Here is a 21,026-nt window from a genome sequence, read left to right as displayed (position 1 = left end):
ATTTTTAGTTGTTAGATTTTCTCCAGTGCTGTTTCCAGGGAGCTTTGTCATGAATGTGGGAATTTAAACAGTTTAGGTTTCCTTTTCAGACTTGGAGTGTGAAGCAAAGTGAGCCCATTTCTTTAACCCAGACTGTATTTAGTATCCCTGAGCTGTGCTGGGGAGGCCTGCGGATCCCTAACTGTAAATGACAGGATAGATATTGTTCCATTCAAGCACAGAAGAGCATACTCCTCAATGTCTTCTTTTTTTTCTTCTTTTTTTCTTTTTTTAATATATTTTATTGATTTTTTACAGAGAGGAAGAGAGAGATATAGAGAGCTAGAAACGTCAATGAGAAACATCGACCAGCTGCCTCTTGCACACCCCCTCCCTACTGAGAATGTGCCTGCAACCAAGGTACATGCCCTTGACCGAAATCGACCCCAGGACCTTTCAGTCCGCAGACCGACGCTCTACCATTGAGCCAAACCAGTCTCGGCTCAATGTCTTCTTTAAATATTTTACATTTGCCTACCCATAATTCTTTTAACCACTTTACTGATCTGTTCTCCTGGACAGATCTGTGAAGTGTGGAGATGGCCAGCCGAGAGAGCTTGGTGACTGCTCTATACCAGCCTCTGTGTATACCTACGTGTGTGTGTGTAAAATGAGTGTTCTGAAACATTTTACCAAAATAATATATAATTTCATATTTTATATATTATATGTATTTATATATTACTTAGTCTTTATAACAACCTTGCAAGGGAGCTATCTCCATTTTAAGGATGAGAAAACAGATCAGAGGAGCTAAGAGACTTGCCCAAAGTCACACAGCATCTAAGTGGCAGACTTGGGACTTGAACCCCACCTGGATGTCTGTTACTCTCCCAACAGCACAGGAGGGGCTTCCTCAGCGCTGGGATCTGTGCCATACTCCTTGCAGGTCCTCCGGGCTCCTCCCTGAAGTTCAGGCGCCTGCAGTTTTCCTTCCACATACCTTTCTGTGCAACCACGAACATGTCTGTTCCCACCAATGAGAAGTGTGAGTTACTCCTGTTGGGAATAGTTAGAAAAAGATGACCTGGGAGTTGGGAAGGGAAGAGGGAAGAGGGAGAGAGAAAGGCAGCACAGAGGGAAGAAGGAGAGAGAAGAGGTTGGCCACTAAAGCCGAGAGTGAGCCAAGGGAGCTAAGAGATGTGGCTGGGCTTTAGGACTGACTCCCTCGCGGTCACGAGGAGAGGAGCACCTGGGTGAAGTGGGCTCATGGTGCGGTTCCTTGGCCTGGAGTTAGGAAGTGGGGCTGAAGCCCCCTGGAGCTAGTAAAGGGTCCGGGGAGTGTGGTAGGCACGTCAGGAAATCGCTCAGTATCTGAGCACCTCCCCGAGGTGGGAGCACCAAGCATTTCACACTCACAGCAACCATGTGGCTCTGGTAGGATCTGGAAGATGGGGTTCGACAGCTGAGTATTCAGTTAGAGTAACTGAGTGTGTAGAAGTGGAAAACACACACTCACACCTACAAAAGCACACACAGAGACACATAGGAACAAGGCTGGTCCTGCAGCAAAGCAGAACTGGTCCCAGCCCTCTCGTTCAAACTGTGAGGGGAAGCCCCCGAAGATGTCTGGGAAGCCAAGCGTGGGATCTTATTGTTCCTAAATGAGAGCTATGAAAGGTAAAGATAAGATAAGATACAGTATTTCATCCTCTGTCTTTACTGTTTTATTTCCGTGCGCAGAGGGCTGTCATCCATTTGCTTCTGTCCTGGCCCCCTTCCTCCAACTTGTCTTCTCAACCATGAATTCTTTCATCTGAAAGGAATCGGACCTTGAGGTTCTGTGTCTGCATCCTTTAGATCTCTCTTCTCTCAGATGGCTCCTGCATCAGCTGTAAGCCCCTTGCTAAGTGTAAGCCCAGTGCCCAGTTTATCTGCTTGGTGCCAACCTAAAGACGTTTGGTACCTACAGCTTTGTCAGACCATTTGAGAAAGCACGGAACCCAGGCCATTGCTGCGCCCTCCCCACGGGCGTGTAGTGTCCCCTTTAGCAGCTTGGCTGGTGGGGCTGGAGGAGGCCCCCAGGCCATCGTCCTGCAGCCGCCCTCTAGAAGTTACTTGTTTGTCTTATGAGAAACAGCTTGCCTTCTGATTTCTGCTTCGCATGTGTCTACCTAGACAGAAAACACAGGTCTCTCCGGTTTTTGACAGAATGCCTTCAGCAAAACTTCACCTGTCAAAGCTTTCCATAGTCAGTGCTGGGCAGCCGAGTAGAGTAGCTGGAACTCTGCATCTCCCACACCTGCAGCTGCACCTCTCACCTCTCAGTAGGGGGCGGTCCAGCGACACGGGCAGGGCGATGGGGCAACAGGAGTAGAGATGTAACGAAGACTATTCCCAGTTCACCCTTAATGAGTGGGGAGCAGCCTGGCAAGAGGGGAGAAATATTTTGACAAAAGAAAAACTCGACTTGAATCTCTGTTCAGCCATTTATGTGCTGTGTGACTTTGGGCAAATTACTTGCACTCTCTGAGCCTCAGGTTCCTCATCTGTAATATGGAGATAATAATACCCACCCAAGTTAAAAGTAGTTTTTTGTAGAAGGGAGAAAACAGCTATGTGAAATCTCACACGCCGTGCACACGAACACATACCTGGGGAAGGCAGGGGCACGGAGAGCCATGCTGGGAAGAGGACGCCAGTATGTGAGCGGTGGCAATGTGTGGGCGGCGAGACAAAGGCTGACTGGACTCTCTGGCCCCTTCTTCTGCTTTTCCGTAGCTTTAAATATTTTTTCCATGAGCACCTATTGACTTTATAATGAGAAAAATAGAAAGTAAATAAGCATGAAATAGGAAGAAAGAAATAATATGCTATAAGTACCAAGCATCAGTTGGCTTGATAAATGGTAGCTGTTTTTACTAATTAGTCATCACACCTAAAAATAATCATTAGGAGTAATGCTTTCCTCCGAGCCAGAGGCTGTGCATTAGTCTGCTGGTGGTGGCGGGTAACTCACAGCTTCCTTCCCACTGGGGCCACCCCTTGCTCCCCTTCCTGATCCTTCCACTAACATCCTGAGCTCCGGCTCTGCATGGCTCCGCCGCTGCCCCCTCCACAAGTGCGGCCTCCAACAGCACCCCTGTGCCCACAGCCAAGAGGAGAGTGGCCGTGGCTGTGGCTGAGGCCCTGGTGGACACTGCCATCCCTCCGTCGATGGCAGGCCATTTGTCCCGGGGCCAGTAGGACTGAGAGGATTGAGAGTCACATCTGTTTCTTCTGTTTGCATAGCAGAGAAGGTCCTGGGAAAGTTTCCCCGCATCTAAAGTGAACTTGATGGCTGCCCGTGGGAAGATTATGGAAGTACAAAAGGTTTCCTCTTGTCTAAAGTGATTACTATTCTGATGACATGGTCAGGATTTAGCTGAAGTGAGAGTTTTAGATTAACCTATCAAATTCCTTAAGGTCCACTAGGCTCAACCAGAAAGAATTAAAATTCTGCATTAAGGCAGGAGGAAGCGAAATCCCTGCCTAGCTGTGAGCCTGTGAGCAGGCCGGTCAACCTCTCTGAACCCATGTCCTCAGATGGAAAATGACAGATCCACACAGTTGGTCCTTGAGGCACCGGAAGTTTTCAATTCCATGGCGTGCTGGTTATAAATACAGTCAGTTCTGAGGAGAGGACTTAGAGGTCTTCTCTGCTCAGCGGGCAAGCTGCCAAAATGTGATGGCTAAGACAGCCAAGGACATGAATTCTCCCTGGAGCCCATACTTCTCAGCGTGGCCCCCCAGAGGTGAGGATGATGCCAGGACTTCAGCTGATGGCTTCTAGAACAGTGGAAGCAGCAGATCTCGCACAGCAGATCCCTCTGTTGCATCCAAGTGCTGATACTGAGCTGCTAGGTTAAGGTGACCAGACGTCCCGCTTTTGGCGGGACAGTCCTGATTTTTAACAATTTGTCCCACATCCCACGTCGTTTTAAAAAAGTCCCGATTTTTGGAAAGAATCGGGAGTGAGTGAGGTTATCCTGCCCTCATGGAGCCGGGCGTTAAGAAACAGCTGCTGAGTAAATGAGCAACTACAGTATAGTGTGTAAGACTCCAAAAGAAGTAAAAATAGGGTGCCATGGAGGGTAGTGGGGGAGGGCATCCGTGCCAGCAGAAGAGTGGGGCGAGGTGACATATGACATTCTGGGCAGAGGCAACAGCACGTGCAAAGGCCCAGACCAGGACATCACAGAAGGACTTGGTGAGCAGGCAGTCTGGCTGGAGTTTACATGGGAATGTGATATGGCCAGGGCTGAGAGGGGCACAGCCAGAGCATGAGAGGACTTGACCAGCCAGAGTTTAGACTCCATTCTGCAGACAGAGAGGAGCCAGCCATTTGTGGATTCACTCACTCAGCCAACACTCATGGGCATCCGCTGTGTGCCAGGACTGGGGAGTCAGTGTACACAAAGCCATCAAACCCCCTGCCTTTGTGAAACTGACCCTCTTTATTGAAGCTGCAGAGTGAGAGGGCAGGAGATGGACAATAAACAAAATATAAATGAGTAAAACCTATACTCTGATTTATTGTGGCAAGTGCTAATAGGCACTCTGGAGGGCCGGAGGCGCCTGTAAGCAGAATAGTGGAGGTCACAGGATGAGTTTGCCCCATGGCATGATGGGACCCCCACAGTGGACTGGTGAGGAAGGGGTCAGTGATGAGACCAAGAGGATCCTGGAACCCAGAGGTATGGGGTAGGGGCTGGAGGCCAAGGCTGCAAAGATAGGAGTGGAGACTGCAGCGGGGAAGTTCCAGGCTCACTGGGACCTGGGCATGGCTCACCCCAGGCCCCTGGCGCCCCACCCCAGAGCCATTCAGGCTGGATTCCCAAGGAGCACACCCGCCAGCTGCCCTGGCAGAGGAGGCTGCCTGTGAAGGCAGGCGCATTCTGGACTTGATCTGCCTGTAGGGGCGGAAGCACTCTACTCAGATCACATCCCTACCCTCGGGGCAAAGGAGAGGACAGCTTTCTGTGTCTGCTCCCAAGCAGCCTCTGCCCTGCCGGAGGATCTGGAGGAGTTTGTATCTTCGGCCCACATCCCCGCTTCACCTGTGGGATTGCAGGGAAAGTGTCTGTCACCTTCCTAATTGCTGGTCTGCCTTCTGGCTCTCTCTCCAGCTCATGCCGAGACATGATCGCTCACTTCACATGGGATGCTGCTCAGGTGCTTTCTTATCTGAGTTGGAATTAAGTCCAGCGAAGTTCGGTCCCAGGGATCATTGATATGTGCACAGGCAGCGCATTTCCCATTCAAGTTCTCAGCGGCCAACTGCTGCCGATTAACGTAGGGAGAGAAATTGCAGGTTATCACTGGACCACTGCAGGCATCCATATGCATGAAACCCTGGGACCTGACTCCCTCGCAGAATTAAGCATCACCTTTAGAGGGACCAATTTCAGAGAGCTCGCTACTCCCCGCCCCCATCTCCCCCAACTGCTACCCTGCCACAGGTCTGCAGGCACGAAGGAAGCCAAGCCACGTGGGCTGCCCACGAGCAATCTGTGTTCCCGAGGAGTTTGATGGGCTCATGCCACTTAAGATATTGGTCACATTTAGAAATATTCAGCTCCAGTGAACATGTCATGGCTGAGTATAGGAAAAACATACCATTTTCTCTAGAGCTTGCCTGAAACAACAGGCTTGTTCCTGAAACAGATGTTTTGTGAAACCCGCTGTGACAGGCTCATCAGCGCTGGAGCCGGGCCAGCACTAGTTACCAGCCTCCCAAGGACACAGACGTCTCCGCCGACTTCCGCTCATCCCCCGCACCTGGGCTTGGAGCAGATACTCCCTGTGGCTCCTCCTTCTGGCTCTTGGGTTCTTATGTTAAACATTTTACAAACCTGATATTGTAGACGGAGGCAGTTCGCCAGGGGTGCCCTGGGGAGAAGTTTCCAAGATAATGACTCAGACTCTTAGTTTGCTTCAAGTAACTTGTGTGGAGGACAATTCGGTGCACCCGGCGCCATTCGGGTTGCTTTTCAGCTACATGATCTCCTACTAGCTCTCTGAGGTTACCCATTTCAGAGATGAGGAAACTGAGACCTTGTATGTATTGATCTCCTAGGGCTACCATCAGACGTTACCATAACCAGAAACGCAATCCCTCGCAGTTCTGGAAGCCAGAAGTCTGAAATCGAGGTGTGTAAGCCCTCCTGAGGGACTCTCCCAGGAGCCAACCCCAGTGACCTGGGGCAAATTAGGTCACCACTCTTGTGTCTCATTCAAAAATGGGAGTCCTGGTGAGAATCATGGTAACCTCAAAGGCTGTAGTGAGGATCAGAGGAGAGCAGGTGCTTAGCACACAGGCATGAAATCAGCAAGAGCACAGGCACCTGGACCCCACAGCCTCTGTGGAACTGTGGCACTTACTGCTTCCGCTGCTTGGACTCCCTGGAATATTTGAATCAGAGCCTCTGAATGCAGAGGGGACAGTGGAGGCCTTCTGTTCAGGTCCCCAGATACTAGGGTGAGCAAGAGAGATGAGCCAAAGCTGACTAGAGGGTTTTGAGCTTAGCTCCCTGGGAGGCTGAATTTGCCAATAACAACATGGAAATGGCAAGAGGCAGTTCAGGGGGCAGGGGCTGGGGAGCAAGTCCTGTTCAACTTGGGTGCAAGTGGGGTGGCTGAGTGGATTTGACTGGCAGGTGATGGACTTAAAAGGTGACTTTTAAAAGCCAAACAGAGCTTAAGAGTGAAGGGAAGAATGGAAGCACTGTCACGGATGGAGCCTTTGGGGAGGCAGACGCTAATCAGGAGAGAGAAAAGGAAAGGGTCGGTCCTCACCAGTTTGTGGTCATAGCTCTCAGTTTTCTTGCCTGTAAAATGGGCACACTGCTTTATTTTCCCCCAGTTGCATTAGACCACAGAGGGGAAGCATAGACTGGGCACTGCACTGTAGCAAGAGGTACCCATGCAGGCCCGAGGCTGCCGTCCTCTAAATGCTGAGCATGACATGAAGCACAAAAGGCGCTTTTCCTCTCTCTGCTGAGGAGTCTACATCTGCTCATTCACCAAGGTTTGAACTGGCCTTTCTGGTAGCTTCTACATCCAGTTATCACCAAAGGACTACAGCATAAAACAGGAATTCTTCCACTCCCTGGCCAGGGGTATACTTCTGCCAGCAGGTTTTTAAACAGATGAGAGTACTTCTCGCATGAACCTGGTCCTGCATCCCCCGCTCCGCCACCTCCCAAATGTCCCCCGTGCTCCCGGCAGGACAGGGTAAGTCAGTCAGCATTGCCATGACCACCAACAGAGTCCAACCCTGACTTCAGCTCGCTGTTCGTTAGTAAGGAAACCAGATGACAGACTCACTTTTGTTTTCTTTCTGGGAGAGGGGGTCCCCACCACGTGCACGTTGGAGACCTTGTGTTCCCACCAGGTCAAGTGGGACATTCATGTGTTTGAATGGTGCTTGGAGAGGCTGCTGAAAGAAGGAAGTGTCAGGACTGGGTGATTCTGGCCACTGCTGTCCCAGTAAATACACTGCTCACCAAGGCTGTCCCTTGAGGGAGTGACGAGTGTGCAGCAGTCTCTAGACCCCGATCTCGGGATGTTCAAGCTGTCTCGTGTTGAGGACCAATGATGTATCTGGCATTCTTCTCATTTCTTTACCTTTGGTGTTCCATTTAGTGCTCACTAAAATCCTGCGCACCAATTTCCAAACGAGGAAACTGATGCTCAGAGCAGTTGAGTGCCTTCCCCAAGGACACTCAGCTAGTAACTGGCAGCATTGGTGCTAAAACCCAGGCCTGCTTGATGTGTAATCCCTACAACTCTGCCTCCCTACCCTAACCTTATACTTGAACTTAAAGCAATCTCTGAGAGTCTCTCAGGCCATCAGGGAGACATCACCGAAAAGATGTACCATGATAACTAAACATTTAGTACTTCTGTGAGAAACAGCTCTGTGAACTGTCTGGATGTCTGCTCGGGGAATTGTGCAATGACAAGTGAAATTAAATACTTTAATGGATTTTGACAACAACTCTGTTAGGGGAATTCAAATTGCATGAAGAAAAAAAGTTAGACTTGCTCTCTGGACCTGATTGCTAATATGCATGCCTAATTTATTAGCTGCATTTTTTTTAAACCTAATTTTGTTAGGATCAAAGTTCTCGAAGGAAAAGAACGTTGTGGACTGGAAGAGGCAGTTAAATCTTCCCGGAGGAGGTTGGGCTTGCGCTGACCCAATGGCCCTGATTTCTGAGGAGGGTATGCTATAAATATGTCAAGTGAGTGATAACTACCATTTCTCTAGCACTCCAGCCAGGATGCCTGCCTCTTGTTTTATGTCATCCCACTGCGTCCACTTTTACAGAAGAGAAGCAGGCTGAGCAATAGTGCGTCTTCCCCGAGGCCATTCACTTAGTACAGAGTGGACCCAGGATGACTATTATTCTTATTACCATAAATTACTTTTGTTGCATTAGTACGCTAAGCAATGTCTTTATAGAACCTTAAGTTGAAACTGACACCCAGAGGTTACCCTGTCTGTTTTCTTGCCTTTGGGCAAAAGAACACCAAATTCCTCATTTATTTGTCCTGAAGAATACGTATCTTACACAGTCGTTTCTCGGCACATCTGCTTTTGCATCACCTATTATCATTAAGTGGGGAATACTATGAGGGGAGCAAAAATGGATTTATTTTCTTCAAACGCGCAGTCCGTAGGAGAAAGAAGCCACAGGCTTCCATGGCCACAATGTAAGTTTAGAAAATGGCAGATTCCACAAGAAAGGAAGTGCTGTGGGAAACTGGAAGAGAGTATTTCTGGGTGGGAGGGACCAGGGGAGGACTGTCCTGGCATTTGAAGTGAGCTTGCAAGGACGAGCAGGATTTGGACCTGGCTGTGGGCAAAAGAGTGAGCAGGACATAGGCAGCCAGGCCTCGGGGTATGGGAAGGAGGGGGGGGGGGGGGACCTTGGCATCATCTCTGCATGTGAATGAGGTTGCCCTGGAGGCTATGCAGGGCAGGAAGCAGGTCAAGGACAGGCTTAGGCACCACCTACCAGTAAGGGCCCTCAGAGGAAGAGCAGAGAACAGGGAAACTCTAGGAGAATGCGTGGGCACAGATGCATTCAGAAAGAGTGGCCAACTGCATTAGATGCTATGAAGAACTGAGCTGGAGAAAGATCAAGGTTGATGGCAATCAGGAAGTCCATGGTCAACTCTGAGAGAGCAGTGTGTTTGGAGCAGTAGACACAGAAACTAGTGTGCTCACACTGAGGTCAGGCGGGAATGGGCTGTGCAGAGTGACTTCCTGTAGGTCACGCTCCCAGGGTGAAGGCTGTGATTGTAGTCTCCTAGTGGGGGTCCAGCAGAAAACCGCCTTGAATTTTCCTAACCTCGATTGAAGCCTAGAAAGTACAGGGTCACACAAGTCAGACAGACCCAGGTTACCACATGATAGTGTTAGGTACTTCATTTAACCTAACTTTAGCTTTGATAACAACATCTACCCCGATTGAGTGCTTACTGAATGCCAGGTAAGCACTCAATAGGGGGTAGATATTGTTATCTAAATGCTCTGTGTGTATTCACCCATTTAATTCTCACAGCACTGCTGTGACAGGGGTAGAATTTTTATCCCCATGACACAGATAAAGACACTAAGACATTAGTAGGTTAAGACCCTTTCCAAGTCCCCAGCTTATTAGGGACAGGATTCCAACCCAGACATGCTGGCTCCAGAGCGTAGGTTAATACCCTATTTCCCTCGTAGGGTCTCAGTGTGGCCTAACCAGGATAATTAATGTGTTGGAGAGTTCCTGGCCCATAGGAGGGGCTCAGTAAGAGTTACTCTCCTTTCCCCCTGACCAAGTACAAATGCAAAGTCAGGGCTCCATTCCTCAGACAGTCTGTGGGATTAGCTCCATGGACCTTACCCACTAGTGCAAATCCCATACAGAATGACACACAAAATTACCTTGGAAAATGGGATGCAAATGCCACGAGCCCCTGAGACACAGTCCAGCGAAGATGGTTTTGCATTCAACACCCGGAATGCAGGGTTGACTGGCAGGACGCCCTGGACTCCCTTGGTAGGGACACCCTCAAGGCATATCCATGGCAAGTGAAATTCACAAAACCGCCGTTTCATCGGAAATCTGAGGGGGAAGGATATTTGACGTGAGACTCGCCTACTGAATGCCTGGATCCTCATCACTGGGCACACAATATATAAAGGAAAATTAGGATCCTGTAGAAAAGGAACTGGGTTTAGAAGAAATTGAATGCCAAAAAGAATTACAGTCCCGACAAAAAATAACTTCTATACATGGTTTTCCTCCTATTGTCTGTATTCACACAGCTCTAGACTTTAATGCAGAACTGTGTTTAAACACTAAAATGCTTTGTTTTGCAGATAGACACTAAGCATGTAATTAAAAGGATCCCTTCATTAGCCAAACTAGACAATGAAAGCCCAAGTTGGCCTTCTCTGCTAATTTTGGAGGTTGTAAAAGAGGGGCTAATACAACCACTGATTATGGTTGTCACATAGTGCCTTGCTGTTCTCCAGAGATAGACTAGTCTTTCCAGTAATCGGAGAGAAAAGGGAAGAAAGATTCATTCTGGCAGCCGGAAGCAGAGGGCTGTGGTAATGGAGGGGTTAACATGTGGTCTCTGGAGACAGCCACTGGTTTCAGTCCCAGCTTTTCTCTTAGGCAGCCCACTTAAACCCTCCCAGCTTCAGTCTCCTCCAACGTGAACCTGAGCCAATTATTATGTCTAATTAATCGAATTGTCATGAGAGTTCATTGAAACAGTTACTATATCTACTGCCAGGTTATCTGAGCACCTACTATGTGCCACGAATGTATTGCGGCTATAAATGCAGTCATAATAAATGAGAGCACCGCCTGCCCTTCCAGCTCTCAGTCTAGTAAAAGAAACAGGCATCAAACAGTTGAACATATCACCCTTTCAGTCATAATAATGACTGTGAAGAAAAGATGATGATGATGATGATGATGATGATGATGATGACGACGACGACGACGATGGAAGGTTGTCTAGAAAGGGATGGTTGATTCTATCTCCAATAGCTTTGGGAAGCTTTTTGAAAAAGGTGGCATGGAATCTAAGATGGGAAGGATGAGTGTTTTTCAGGGGGTTATTGGGAACGAGCATTTAAGAGAGGAGGGAGGGATGTGCAATGTGGAAGACAGGGCAGTAAGCAGGCAGTGACCAGATGTGCCTGCCCAGTGGGCCCTGGGCAGCCAGCACAGGCAAGGCTCAGAGTTTGAAACATCCTTCTCCGGGCTTCTGTAAGAAGCTAACATGAGCCTAATCGTCCAGAGAGAGACAGGGGTGGTGTACTCAAAGGGCTGAGGAGGGACGTGGCAACCCTTTTGGGCAAAAGAATGCTGGGCCCTGCCTGCCGGGATGGCTGGGAAAGCCTGGAGCTTCTCCCTCAGGGTCAGGGTTCCGGCCTCTCTGGCATTTCAGCCCAATAGTGATGCAGTTTTCTCCTTTTTTCTTTCTCTTTTTTTTAAGGCTCTGGACAGGGAGTCAGGAGAAGTGGGCCTCCCTTTGCCTCCACTTTAAGCAAGTGGCGTTGCTCCGACTTCCCCAGAAAGGAAAACGAGGTCACTGCTAGTGCCCCTCTAAGCCCGCAGTCGAACTCGCTCTGTATGTGGAGAGAGGCAGTAACTTTGTGGCGTTGTTTTGTGACATCAGTAACCCTCAGTAGAGAGCCAGGGTATCAGGTAAGGGGCAGGCGTCTAGTGGGGCTCAAGAAAATGGGACTCATGTGGGGCTTTAGTTAGGTTGGGACAAGAGGCAGGTGCAGTCCAAGCTTAGGCAGTCCGCAGTGAGGTTCCCCAGGTGGCCTGAGGAACGGGGCCACCGTGTGGTGTCCAGTGACGTGGCCTGGGGTGGGGCAGAATGTCAGAAATTGGTTAAAGAAACTCCATACTTTCCTGAGTTCCCAGAGCTGAATGCCCTCCTCTCCCCTTGAGGCTGGTGACTGGACTGGGGCCTCTCACAATGATGGCACACGGGAGATAAAGATGTGGTGAATCTAATCAAGGTGTCTCACAGGTATGGAGGCTGTGCTAAGCACCAGGCGTTCCTTTGCTCTGTGATTACATCAGTTCTGGAGTGCAGACTGGGATCTGCACGAGCCTCAGCACCCCTTGCCTCTCCCTCGAATCACCTGGCAGCACCCCTCCCTGGCCTGTGAGACGGTACACTCACTAACTGCCTGAGCTCTCAGACAAAGAGCAAGAGGGACGAGGCGGAGACACCCGCTGTGGGCAGAGGGCAGAGCAGAGCCCTGTTAGAAAAGCAGCTTATGGAGGTCTTTGAAAAGTGAGTTCCTTCCCCCAGAAAATGAGAGCACTGGGCCCCATGAGCCCGAAGGCCCTCCCAGCTCCTCAGTAGTGTGAGTTCTGGCTGTGGGAACAGTGGCCATAGAGTAAGCCCTCGAGAGTGTCCTTGTGTTCATGCGCTACCTGGCCTGGCAGGAAGATACTCCTGCAGAACCCTGGTCAGGCAGCTCAGGGGATTCATCCCGAGCAGGAACAGAGACCTGGCCTGCTGCTACTGCTGCCGCTGCCAGGCCTTGGTTAATTCACACGCGACAAACTGTGCATCCCTGATTCATGTGAGCCCATGGATGATTTGTTTGCAATCAGTGGAACAGCCCGCCCAGACAAGTGCGGGTCCCTCCCAGGTCATCACACGGAGGTCAGTTACAAGCCTCTGAGCAAACTCCTCTGATGCTTTCTAGAAAGGCTGTGCTTTGTCCTGAACAGTTGTGCACTAGGCTTAGGCTCAGCACCCACCCAGCCACTCTCCCTCGTAAGCAGAGACTTCGATAGGGAGGAGAAAAGGAGTTCAGAGAAGTTGTGTAACTAGGATGAGTTGTAGCATGATAGAGTGGAAAGCACCTGGGCTTTGAACTCAAATAGATCCAGGTCAAATCCTCATTCTCAGCCATTTAATAGCGGAGCAGCGTTTGGAAAGTGGTTTAACCTCTCTGAAGCTGATTTTTTTCTCATCAGGAGAAATAGGGCCAGTGGGGCCACATATAGTACCTAATCTATAGGCTCCTTGCCAGGGTCAAAGGAGTCCTGACAAGTAACCACCCGGTCCTCAGGTGCTCAGTGCCTGGTTACTCCCATGCAGGAAGCAGCATCGTGCAATAGTTAGAAATAAGCAGCCCTGCCTCCTGGGTTTCTGTCCCTGATCCACGACTTATTTAGTTTGCATCTTTGTGCCTTGGCTTCCTCATCTGTAAAATGGGAGTGATGATAACACCACTTCATAGGATTTTAGAAGATTAATTGTTTTTAATGACAGTTCCTGGCACATAGTAGGTGGTACCAGGTGTGTCGCTGTTGGTGTTGCACGATGCCATGGAAGAAAGTGGCCGAGGGAGGTGGAAGTGACCAGGCCAGCGTTCAGAGGCCAGCAGGTGGGAACAGACCCAGTGTGGGTCTAGGTCTTCTGGGGACTTGAACGTCAGGCAAAGATCTCTCATTCAGACTTTCTCCTCATCAGTTTGGAAACACATGCCTCACCCATTGTGTAGTCTGTCGCCTTCTCTTCAAATAGCATAGCATCGCCATCAAGCAAATGGGGCCTCTGTGATGGCAGACATTTATCAAGTGACAGAGCTGGACGGCATGGTAGTTAGGTTTATTTTTAGTGCCTTCATCCTCCAACTCTTTAAATTAGCTGCTGGGCTAATTTAAGGGATGTCTGCCACACATAGCTAGCAGATTCCTCAAGAATGCCAGCGTGCATTTGAAATTCCAAGTGATGGTGGGGACAGGTCTCGACCAAATTACGGGGGAGGAAGCCCACTTGCCTCCCTTGCCAGTGCAGCGCCACTGCCCACCAGACTCTCCTGCTGGATCACAGGAGCCAGGGCATTCTGTCCCCCACAGTCACCTTTCAGTTAGACTGTAGCTGGCATCAGCATCATGTCAGGGCTCACTAAAACAGACTGCCCACTCACTCGCAGGTTCTGAGTCCACAGGGCTGGGTGGACCCAAGAATGTGCATTTCCAACAAGCTCCCGGTGATGCTGATCTGCTCGTCCAGGGACTGCCCGTGCTTTCGGAATCATTGACTTGGATGTTCCAGTAGCTTCCTGGCATCATCCATTCCCAATCAGGGTCAGTCCTGCTGACAGATCAGATTCCCTTGTCTTCACCGCACTTTTCTCCCCAAAATCCACCAAACCCAAGCCCCCTTGTCTGACATTCCAGATCCCATGAGAGCCAGGCCCACACGGGCTTTCGGGTCATATGCCCACCTGTTTCTCTTCAGGCATACCATCTTGTACCGAGACCCAGCAAACCTGCTCTTTCCACATGCTCTGAGCCCCAACTCTGGACACTCTCGTGGCCACCTCCACCTCCTCAGCGATTGGTATGGATGGGGCTTGTCTTTCCCCACTGGGTCAAGTGCTTCTGGACTGTGTGCACCTCACCTGTGTGTCCCAGGCCCCAGGGACAGGTAAGTGCTTGGGAAGTGGCTCATGAATGAATAAATTGCCGAAAGGATGCTTAACTGAAAATGCAAAGTATTTCTCTGAGAGAATTCGAGCACCTTCTCTGAATCGGCAACTTTACCTTGCTTTGTCTGCCTTTCTCTGTTGTTAATTTCTGGAATATATATGGCTTATACAGAAGAAGAAAAGTCTTTGGTTTGATTTCAATCAAATTATTAGCATAAGAATTATATAGTGAACTATACATAGAGTGTTTAGTGAGACAATTCTGAGAATAACTTCTGATCCCACTATTGATTTGTGACATTGGGCATGTATGCAGGTTCTCTGGGCCTCAGATTCCTAATCTGTAAAATGGGACCAGTTTCTACCTACCTAATAGAACTGTTATGAGGAGGAAATGAAATGATATGTTGCTTGGCACAATGCTTGAAATATATGTAGCAGGTCCCCAGTAAATACTGGTGATTTTTGACAGGTGGCTTGCCAGGCAAAATAGAGATTAGGTGCTTTTTCACAAGAGTTTTAATAAAAATAATTCCATTTTATTTGAAAAATGATAATAAACCATTCTGGGATGCTTTTCCCTATTTTAATGAATCAAGTATACACCAAATTCAATTTTTAAAAAGTACCCCAAAGGACTAGTAAACTGGATTTATATTCTTTTACTGGTCACTTCTATTACATAATCCCGACATTTCTATTAAAGTGCTATTAAGTAAAAACAGGATTTTATAGTATTTGTGATAACCTGGGTCTCAATGTGATAACTGAAATTATCTCCAGCAAAGATACTATTTCTCATTGTTTTATTTCCTCTTATATATCAGCTATATCTTTACTACTTCTTCCAGTCGAGTAAAACCCTTCCCCCCTGAATTTGTGGTTTTGAGTCCAGGAAAATGGCTTCTGTGGCATGGAAGGCCCTTTTCATCTTGAGGTTGTTAACTGGGATGCAGGAAGGAAGGGAATGCAGCCCTTGAGAGAAATGTGAAAGGCTGTGTGGCTCTGGGGGCAGGTGGGACGCAGGCTGTAGACCCCGGAGGGAGACATCCTCTGACATGCCATCCGGAAGACCTGTGGGGTCCCCATCACCAGGACAACCGAGCTAAGGCCACCACACTGGAGGGCCTGCTGATTAAATGGCCCATTGGTACTGATGTCTTTTTTTTTCCCTCTAAACTGCCATCTATTGTGAGACTGTTCTGGCACTAGAGATGGTTTTGCAACATTGTGAAGGTACTAGATGCCATCGAGTCATATATTTCGAAATAATTAAAAATGGCGAGTGCGTGTTATATACATTATGCCATAATAAAAGGCAATGGATGATGTCATTGGACAGAATGACTCCAAGGCTGCATCTAGTCACATACTCCTTAACTCAGTGATGGTTCAGGCACAATACAGAACGTTGCGTGTCCATGAGAAATTGAGCTCCTGAAAACATGTTCAGTTTCACAGGAAGATACTTACAGCGTGCAAGTAGAAGGATTTTAACTGCGTGTCATGTGATCCTAACTTTACAGATAAATCAAACCGTTAATACAGTTCATCCCTGACTCGTGGGGTTACAAATGGTTTTGATTCCGTAACACATTTCTCAAGTTGTCTACAAAGGGCATGAATTACTATTAGAGTCCATAAAAACGATTTAAAGCAAATAATAAATAGCAGTACTTAGGATTTTGTAAGCCCCGACGTGCATGTGATATGCTGCAGAGTAATGATGGCAAAACGGAGTGAGCGTTGGTGAGAAGCATGGGTTTATGACTCAGGGCCTGCCAGGGTGCAGAGGCACCCCACCCTGCTGCGCCTCAGTGTCTCCATCTGGATCAGGGGTGTAATAACCACAGACTACCTCACAGGGCTGCGTGAAGAGCACACGAGAGCGTGCAGATGGGACAGTTGTGTCGATTGGCATTTTTTCTGAGCTGTTTTCCTGGTCACTAAATGTATTCACACCGTACATTTCTCAATCTTCCCTTTAACAACAAGTGAATGAGTGCCTATAAAGTTGGTGATTGCCACTTACCCAGTAACTTAAGAGCTAACTTCCAGCAACAGTGCCGCTTGCTTTTTCTCATCTTTCTTCCTATAACCTTAATAGGAGAACGTTTCATTTCATCTGAGAAGGAACCACCTGGCTTTTACTTCCTGCCTCCAGTTGAAGGAGACGAGGATGAAGCCAGTTTGGCTGCCGAGAAGTTGCACCCCCTGGGAACTTGGGCTGCTCCCCTTTACAGGAGGCAGCATTTGTATCCCCAGAACACTGCTGAATTTTATTCAATGAAATCATTTCAGAATAATTTCATACAACATCCTGACTAAGGAATCACAGTAATATAAGCATTTTTTGTATGAGTTCCAAATAAGAAAATAGTTAAGCCCGAAAATATAATTGTGCCTATTCCTAGAAACAGATAACTGATGTATCTTTGCAAATTGTTCATTTAACCATGCCTATGGCTTCTTGCCAACCCTCAATGAGATTTTTATATTTCTTAATTATTCAATTACTACCCATAAGTAAGAGTTTAAAAAGCAAATCCAGACTGTTTCGTAATATAGTATTCTCTTGAATCCTGCGTACATATAATCAAGGAAGTTGTTCTGTGGGGAAACCCGGATGGTAGGACAAGGGAAGCATACGTTTCCATGCAGGACCTGTCCTGGGTATGAATCCTGGCTTTGGCATGGACTGGCTCTGTGAGTGTGGGCAGGTTGCTTCTCTGAAGTCAGTTCTCTGGTCTGTACAGTAAAAATGGTGACGATACCCACCTCCCGAGGTTGCTGTAAATCTAAAGGAAAGATTATGCAAGAGAAAGTCTCTCTGTGCTGTAAAGCCCGCTCCAATTGGTTCAATCGTTCATCCCTTGTGTGCTTCAGGTCTCAGCAACTGGAGAACCCACCAGCCGGAAAGGAAGACCCTTCCGACAATGATCTGGCCATCTCCTTGGAAGGCAACCCCAAGCATGAGACCCACCTGCCCTCCATCTGCCTCAAGCAGGTGTTCCCCAAGTACGCCAAGCAGTTCAACTACCTGCGCCTGGTGGACAGGATGGCAAACTTGTTTATCCGGTTCCTGGGAATCAAGGGGACAATGAAGTTAGGACCAACAGGCTTCCGTACCTTCATAAGGTCAGTGAGACCAGCCCTTCTGACCTGGGCTGCAGACAGAATAGGGTCCAGCCCTACTTCAAGCCAGTCCCATCTGCTCTACTGCTCCTGGGTTGGGGGTGGGGGTTGTGGTGCTGGGTCAGGGTCCCCCTATGATTGGATCTGACCAGTGTCGTCTTTGTTGAATGAATGGATGGATATTATGAGTGTGACAGCATTCACAACCTTATGTTGTGATTAAAAAACAATTCTGCGCTACCTTGAACTAGGTACTTAAACCACATGTAAGTAATTCCCCCCTCTGGACTCAGATAGCCGGGGCTTCCTGAACTAGGCTGACCTTGTCCCAGCAGCATGTGGCTATGTGGGGAGTGTTTATGAAGCCACAGCAAAAAGACAAGGTACATCTTTCCAAAGTGTCAGTTTCAAGAGAGAAAAGTTAAATAATTCAGTCAATAAATAATTGAACACGTTTGCTCTATTATAAAGATAACAAGGTTATATTATAGAGTATAATACAAATTTTGCATGGTTTTCAAGATAAAACTAGATTTTTGCTGACGCCTGCAAAATAAGCCATTGCCACTTAATCTCTTTAGATTATTCGTTATTCGCCTCTTACCTGGGACATTTGGGGGCAATACAGGAGCACCCACTAGCTGTGTAACCCTTGGGCAAATTAATGACCATCTCTGAACCTCAGTGGGCCCATCAGATGGGGTGAAACTCCCTGTACCCCAGCACAGTGTGTTGTACACCTCAGACAAACTGTCAGCATTGGTGCTGCCATTGTTCTTCTCATCGTTGGTTTTACTAATTCTTCCTTGCTCCTCAAAGTCACACGCTTCATGGTTTATTCACTAAAGCAAATAATTAGAAGTCTTGACTCAGGAATCATTTTTGTCCCAATTTTCTCTAAGGGAATTTTACAAACTCTAACTCCAGCCTTCTGATGTTTCTGATAGGATGGTAAACGCAGTATCAGCGGAATTTTTGCCATTTCAGTAACCCTGAAGCAGTATTTGCTCAGTGATTCTGAGAAGGGCTTTGTGTTAGTTTCAGGGGCAAAAGGAGAGCTAGTGGAAAAGCACAGGGGTCTGGCTTCAAAGCCAAGCGCAGTACTGTGTGATTTTGGGCAAGTCCTCTATCTCCTCTGAGTCCCATCTGTAAAATGGGAACAATCTCTCCTGCCTGGCAAGGTTATCGTGAGGTTGGGATGTAATATATCATAAAATACAGTGCCCAGTTCAGGGGAGCCATTTGTTAAATGGGAGTCTGATTATCATTTCTAGCAGGCAGTTGAAATTTTCAAGAAAGTCAACAGACACTTGTTGTTATTTCCCTAAGAAAATAACAGCACCCTCTGACTCACTTAGGAATGGCATTGGATGTGCAGTAATGGATACCCATCTATAAATGGTTTAGATAGTGAAGTCAGTTTCTGTCATATAACAGGAAGTTTGGCAGTAGGGGTTCTAGGGCTGATTAATGATTCCACAGAATGACCAGCACCCCACTTTCTGTCCTTCTGCTCATCCCTCCTAAGCATGAGCTTCTAGCTTCAGAGTTGCCTTGTGGTCACAAGGTGGCTGCTCAAAATCCAGCCATCATGGCCAACCTCCAGGCAGAAAGGGGGAAGAAAGGAGGATGTGCAGAACGCCTCTTGCTAAATGAATTAGATCCCCTTCCAAAGCTTTCTAGGAGCTATAGTCAATGACTTCCATTTCATCCATCTTGGTCACTGCCGTCTGCATGGGAAGCTGGGAAATAGAATTTTTCTGTGTACATTGCTGTCCTAATCTAGTGACGTGATGACACGACGAGGAGGAAGAGAAAAAGGTAAACATTCTCTGCCCCTTTGTGATTGCTGTGGCAGGGGCCCTAGGAAAACAGCTCAGTGACAGGGGCCCCACGTCATGCGGGCTCTTGAGGTACCGTGGATGTGTGCAGGGACAGGGGAGTGATGAGGGTGCGCAGTCTTCTCTCAGCATGACACGTCCAGGGGCTCAGACCAGAGCAAAGGCAGGAGGTTCCCGGACCCTTCCCAGCCCCTGTGCCATTGCACAGATGGGTCCACTCAAGACCGGCAAGAGTGAGGGATGGCTCGGCTTTATGTGGACAACAGCCTGGGTGCTGCAGGGGACTGGCCCTGGGAGACCTGCTCTGTCTCAGCCTCGTGTGGGGAAGGACAGTGTCTAGTTTGACCTAACAACTTCTCCCAAGCACCCGGTGGCCATAGGACAATCAGAGATAAATAATGGCACCCCACCTACCTCAGGGGATTCTCGGTCTAACGGACAGCACACAGGGAACAAGCCATTAAATGCAATCTTTGACAGAGCCATGGGGTAGCAGACAGAATAGGGGACAGAAGAGGGAAACCCTTCCTCTGCCTGGTGGAATCAAGGCAGGCCCCTCAGAGGAGGCAGGTTTGGGCTGTCAGAAGCCGGAGTTTGCCTGCGAGTGAAGGAGGCCTACCCCGTCCAGGCAGCGGGGAGAGCCTGAGAATGGCGTTCACGGGTGGCTCATGTTCAGAAATTAGGAAAGGTTGATCATCGGGCTAAATTGATGGTGGAAACAGAATGCTTCCTTTTTATTCCTAATAAAATTCAACTAAAATGGAAGACGGGGGGATTAGGAAAGCTAGTGTACCATAGGATCACAATCTCCGGTGGCTCCAGGAGCAGGCGGGAAGCTGCCCAAGCGCAGTGACTGACCTGAAAGAAGGAGGGGAGGACGGCCTGGAGCCTGGAGAGCACACCCGCGGGGAGGAAAGACCTGGGCTGGCAGCCCCCAGCTTGTGATTTTTCGGGAGAAACTAGAACTACTGGTTTCTGTGTAGAGCCTTAATATACGTATATCGATGTTGGCCATTCAGAAAGTAACTTTTAAACCCTATGGGGTTCAGTGAAAGTGTGGCCGCCCTTGAGAGCACGGGTGTGTGAGCTCAGCAAGAGGACTGTTGCGTCCACACGCTGCCTGAAAAGAAAGCCATGGGAACCATTCTCGCCGAGAAGACCCCTACGGCGCGCTCAGACTGGAACTGGTGACGTCAGAAATATCGCTGCAGACCTGTCTCTGTGTGATCAGCCTTATGCTTCTCCATCCCTTTGTTCTTTATAATTAAGGACATTTGCATGAAAAAATGAATTTGGGATGTTAGAGACTGTTAGGTCCTGCAGCCGTCATTCCCCATCTGTGTTTGTGTGTGTGTGTGGGGGGGGGGGGGGGACAGCGACCGTGAGAAGAGAGCCGACGTCTGCAGGTGGGATAGTGATCTCTGCAGGTGGGATAGCGGCAGCAGAGCAGACGGGCTCAGACAGTGAGCTGCTCCCCCCTTCCCTCCCCCCCCCCCCTCCATCCCCCTCTCCTCCCAGCACACACACACACACACACACACACA

At 48.6% G+C, this 21,026-nt stretch overlaps 1 protein-coding gene across 2 annotated transcripts in view; it reads left to right on the top strand.

The window, feature by feature from the left end:
- The window catches only part of TTLL11 (tubulin tyrosine ligase like 11), a 173,742-nt gene that overhangs the window by 127,457 nt on the left and 25,259 nt on the right, over positions 1-21,026 (top strand). The window contains exons 7-8 of one of the 2 annotated variants that reach the window (XM_036432895.2): positions 14,317-14,505; positions 17,393-17,644. In XM_036432895.2, coding sequence (XP_036288788.1) covers positions 14,317-14,505; positions 17,393-17,644 — 441 coding nt within the window. The remainder of the gene's footprint in view (positions 1-14,316; positions 14,506-17,392; positions 17,645-21,026) is intronic. The other variant, XM_036432896.2, reaches the window with a different exon arrangement.

Source organism: Pipistrellus kuhlii, unplaced genomic scaffold (genome assembly GCF_014108245.1).
Source record: "Pipistrellus kuhlii isolate mPipKuh1 unplaced genomic scaffold, mPipKuh1.p scaffold_m20_p_12, whole genome shotgun sequence".
Classification (NCBI taxonomy): Eukaryota; Metazoa; Chordata; class Mammalia; order Chiroptera; family Vespertilionidae; genus Pipistrellus; species Pipistrellus kuhlii.
Note: the sequence above shows the minus strand (reverse complement) of the source record. Positions and strands in the feature narration are given on the sequence as shown.